At 40.6% G+C, this 4,225-nt stretch overlaps 1 protein-coding gene across 1 annotated transcript; it reads right to left on the bottom strand.

Annotated features, from left to right (window-relative positions):
* Positions 1 to 2,952: 2,952 nt before the first annotated feature.
* On the bottom strand, positions 2,953 to 3,198 carry LOC118783924 (cortexin-3). The gene has a single exon (XM_036537851.1). The coding sequence runs from the start codon at positions 3,190 to 3,192 to the stop codon at positions 2,953 to 2,955; it is 240 nt and encodes a 79-aa protein (XP_036393744.1). The 5' UTR covers positions 3,193 to 3,198.
* Positions 3,199 to 4,225: the final 1,027 nt, after the last annotated feature.

Raw genomic sequence — 4,225 nt, forward strand, 5'->3', positions numbered from 1 at the left:
CAAATAGCAAAGATACAAACTAATGAAACTGGAAACTCCCCTGCTTGTGATCACAGATCTAACAGTTCTTTTGAAACAGTGAAGCACAGGCAATCACAGCTGGGTTCTCTGCTGCAGCCTGGCCAGCTTTCTGACAGGTGTAGTTAAACACATATCAAAACTCCCTGGGTCTGGATACGCTCATCTTACAAATGTGCTGCTCCACACCAGCTGCTGTGCAAACTGTACTAATGCAGAATGCTGTTTGGAAGGGAGAGCATTTGCAGGGAAGTTGCAGGCAGGCAGACTGCAATGTGTGGACATGACTAACCCATATTCCCTTCTCCCTGGCAGATTTGTCAGCATATGATTGTTTTGCAAAGCCAGACGGTGGGTTTGACTGGAATGTCGGGAATTGCTGCAGCTAAATGCTGAAAAGGTCAGTTTATTTTTTTTTTCTGAAGTTCATGTTTGATAGTAGTTGAAAAGGGCACATTGCATAATCTGAGTTTTTTTTTTGTTTTTTTTTACCTCTTGGCATTTCTGCAGTTATGCTTGCTGAATTGTATCCTGATGGATATGATCACAAAGAAGACGACTCAACCTAATTTGATAGCCTTTTATTACAAAAAGAGAAAAAAAAAAACACCTGAAAAAAATATTACAGATTGAAAAGTAGGCTGGATTATAGTAAGTCAATAGCAAAGTAAATTCTAAAAACAAGTTTACTTTAAACACCAGAAAGTACAGTGAGCAAGAGTCTCCTGCTTGTCACCTGGTGTCACTGACATGCTTCAGAGATACAGTGCAACAACAACGTGCAAACAGACAGTGCACAAAAGGTTTGCGTGGATTGAGTTTCTACCTTAAAAACCACAGTGTACCATAGAAGAAAGCACAGGTCAAAGTGTACCACCAGCATAGTGGATGTACATCTCAAAACCCTCAGAGAGGTTGAGCTTGGCTGTTTCTTTGCCAGCTACTGACTGTAAACAAGCTACTTGGTAAGGCATAGAGCTAAGGAGCAGTGTGTAGCAGCCCAAACAAAGAGCTACAGACTTTGTCAATAAAGGGAAAGAAGTACATAAAAATTTGTTTATCAACATCTGTGCTAATCTTATCAACCTGCATTTGGTTTATCCAAGGCAGTGTGGCATGTACCAGACATTGAGACCCAGCTATTGATCCACCATTCATACCTCTCAGCATGTATAAGCCCCATAAAACTGAATACCCCATAAAACTGTGAGCACTGAAACATGAGAACAAAGAAGTAGCCATGTCTGCAACAGTACCCCAAATGAGATTTCCTAGTATAGTCCTACCTGGCGAAAAACCTCTTACGCTGACATGAATCCCAGAGTCTCAGTTTTGACCTCTTTCCAACTACATTCTGCCATAACTTGATGGACAAAGGGCTCAGTTATTAAGGTTCAGTTCCAGAAATGCAATTATGTCATAAGAACAAATTTAATAAAAGCCTTTTTTATTTATTTAACAATTTTCTTTTGGGAATAAAAGTAACATGGTTTGGGCAGTGTCAGTCTGTTACTAGGGTTATTGCAGTTGTGCAATCAAGATGGGATCTTCAAATCTACTTACAACTGAATTTATAAACAGAATTTCATAAACTGATTTTGTAAGGCTGTGGAGAAATTCCACTCCCCTGACTGGGTGGAGTGCATTCCCAACAATGTGCAGATTGACTCTTATTGATTATATCTTATTGATATCATCACTCCTGCCTGGGTCATTTTGACATTCTGCATGACAACACTGTTTGAATCAGATTACTGCATTGTGGAGACAACTCCACTGACTTGTTAGGTATTTTTCTCTTATGCATCTGAAACACAGAATTCAAAGCCTCAGAAGTGTAAAAATGAATGATAGAGCTCCCACAAACTCTACTACAAGAACACTGCATAACGATTGTTTTAAGGAAAGTAATAAAAAAGGTGTAAACCTTAAAACTCTTGAATAGAGTTTCCTATCACCTTGTATACAAATCTCCACAGGTAGTGAACTATGTCATGACTCTGTCGCTTGTACCATCATTGAAAGGCCACTTAGATTTTCGCTAAATGGGACTTGCCATGGAATACCTTACTGCTTATTCATTGCAGGCTTCATCTTTAAGATATGTTTCTTTTTCAAGGAAAACTGAAGATATTTGATTGTCCATTTGAATTCCCTGGGCTTCCAAGTAACACAGTTACCATTCATCACAGAAAAGCGCCCGTCCCAGCAGTGTTGCATCTGTATCTGTTGATTCATAACGACTATAACTGAACAGACTTGCCCAGAAAAGGCATGTAGCATGAGACAACCATATCCAGAATACAGACATTTATGCTACATCCCCTGTACTATGTGTTCCAGCAATACAATGATTTGGTGTGCAGTTTTTCTTCAACTTGCTACTGCTCAAGAGTCAGAGAGTCATAAAATAACAAATCTTTGAAGACAGTACAGAAAAAGGGACTCAAATCCTCTCTTTCAAGTTTTTTCCCTTGCATTTGATAATGGGGAAAACAATAAGACTTTGCATATTGGTGATGTCCTTCTTTGTGCTGCTGGAGAAGGGAGTTTTGCAGATGAGTTCGCTCACCCTTTCTTCAAACTGAAGGTAATCACATCTCTAAAATGTGACCAGACCCATTTCAACCCAAGGATCATTGGGTTTCCATTTAGTACAAAGTGCAGGGAAATAGGAATCCCCCCTTTTGGGGGGGATACATGTAGGGGGGATGCTATGTATTTTTGAAGGTTCTAAAACAGCAATCCTTCTTCAGAAGATCCAACTATCATCCAAAAATTACCAAGGGACAAGTGAGACAGATAGCAAGCAGTTTGGATAGGTCCAACTGCAGGGGAAAGCACGGTTGTATCAGATCCTTTTCTTCTTTCCAACCAACCAGGTCTACCCTTTAGGCAATGTGAATGTTGTCGAGGCACTGCAGTTGAGTATACTCAAACGATGCGGTAGTCGAAGAAGGTGTCCTTCTCCATGTAGTCAGCCCATGTGGAGGAGGGCATACTGCGGTAGGGGTCCAGCAGGATGCGAAAGCAACGTACAATCAGCAGGCCGAGAAAGATAAAGAGCAGGAAGACAAAGACAAAAGCTGCCTTCTGCTCCAGAGTTAGGGAGGAAGGCACAGGCAGGGCTGCCCCTGAGGCTGACACTGTGCTGCTCAGGAGCACATCTACCATCTTGGGTATTTCACCTCAACTGCCTTTGCTGCACTCGGGTATGGGTTAGGCAGCCATCTTGGGTGTGGCAAGGGACTGAGCTGCTGGAAGCCTCTGTGGAAAGAGAACATCAGTTATCAACAGTTGCTACATTAAGACTTCATTTGGCCAAACCTAGACAAGATCTGTTATTCACCCTTAACAGGGAATTTGTCTTGCTCCTACAAGGAAAAATAGGCATGAAAACAAGACACATCACTTGGCACAATAAAATAAACAGGACAGGCAGAGGGTGATAGTATTTGTGGCAGTCGCAAATGCAAAATGATACTGTCATTGACAACACTATACAATATTAGTCACAGTTAAAAATGGGTTGGCAAGAGGCAAGTTAGCTACACAAGCATAACTTGTATTTTTTCAAGAACTGTACACATTTTGGGACAAAAGAAGAGATCACTTTTTTGGTTGTGATCAGAAGGTAGGGCTCATGATATAAAGGGCACAGAAGCAAAGCACAGAATGTGCTATGCAGATAAAGATGCAATATTCAACAAAAGGCCTGAAATTTTGCAACCAACATTTCTACTGAGCATGTTTCTGCGTTGAACAGAGAGAGCCTCTCCTCAGCATTGAACGTTGAAGGTCAATAAACTCTGTCTGAAGGTTTTCTGAAGGTGCTGCCATGTCAATTTCAAAACTCGTCAACTGGTGCATGAAGTACAACCTCTGTTTTGCTTTGATGTACTGTATCTTGGTGGTGGCATTCCATGTTAGTTTGTTAACAGTTACAGTGCCAAAGTATTTAGAAGCAAAAAGGTATTTCAAGCATTGCAAATACCTTTTATGTACATGGCATGATAAGTATGTATTACAGAATAGTAAAATTAACAACCTACAAATGTTACATCACAGTCATGTCAAAAACAACATACTGGCATAGGTATGTTCTGTACCACTTGTGCAGCATTGGCTGTATGAATTACATTACATCACATTATTGGCATTTAGCAGACGCTCTTGCCCAGAGCAATTTACATCAGTTACAATGTCA

The sequence above is a fragment of the Megalops cyprinoides genome, chromosome 10 (genome assembly GCF_013368585.1).
Source record: "Megalops cyprinoides isolate fMegCyp1 chromosome 10, fMegCyp1.pri, whole genome shotgun sequence".
NCBI lineage: Eukaryota > Metazoa > Chordata > Actinopteri > Elopiformes > Megalopidae > Megalops > Megalops cyprinoides.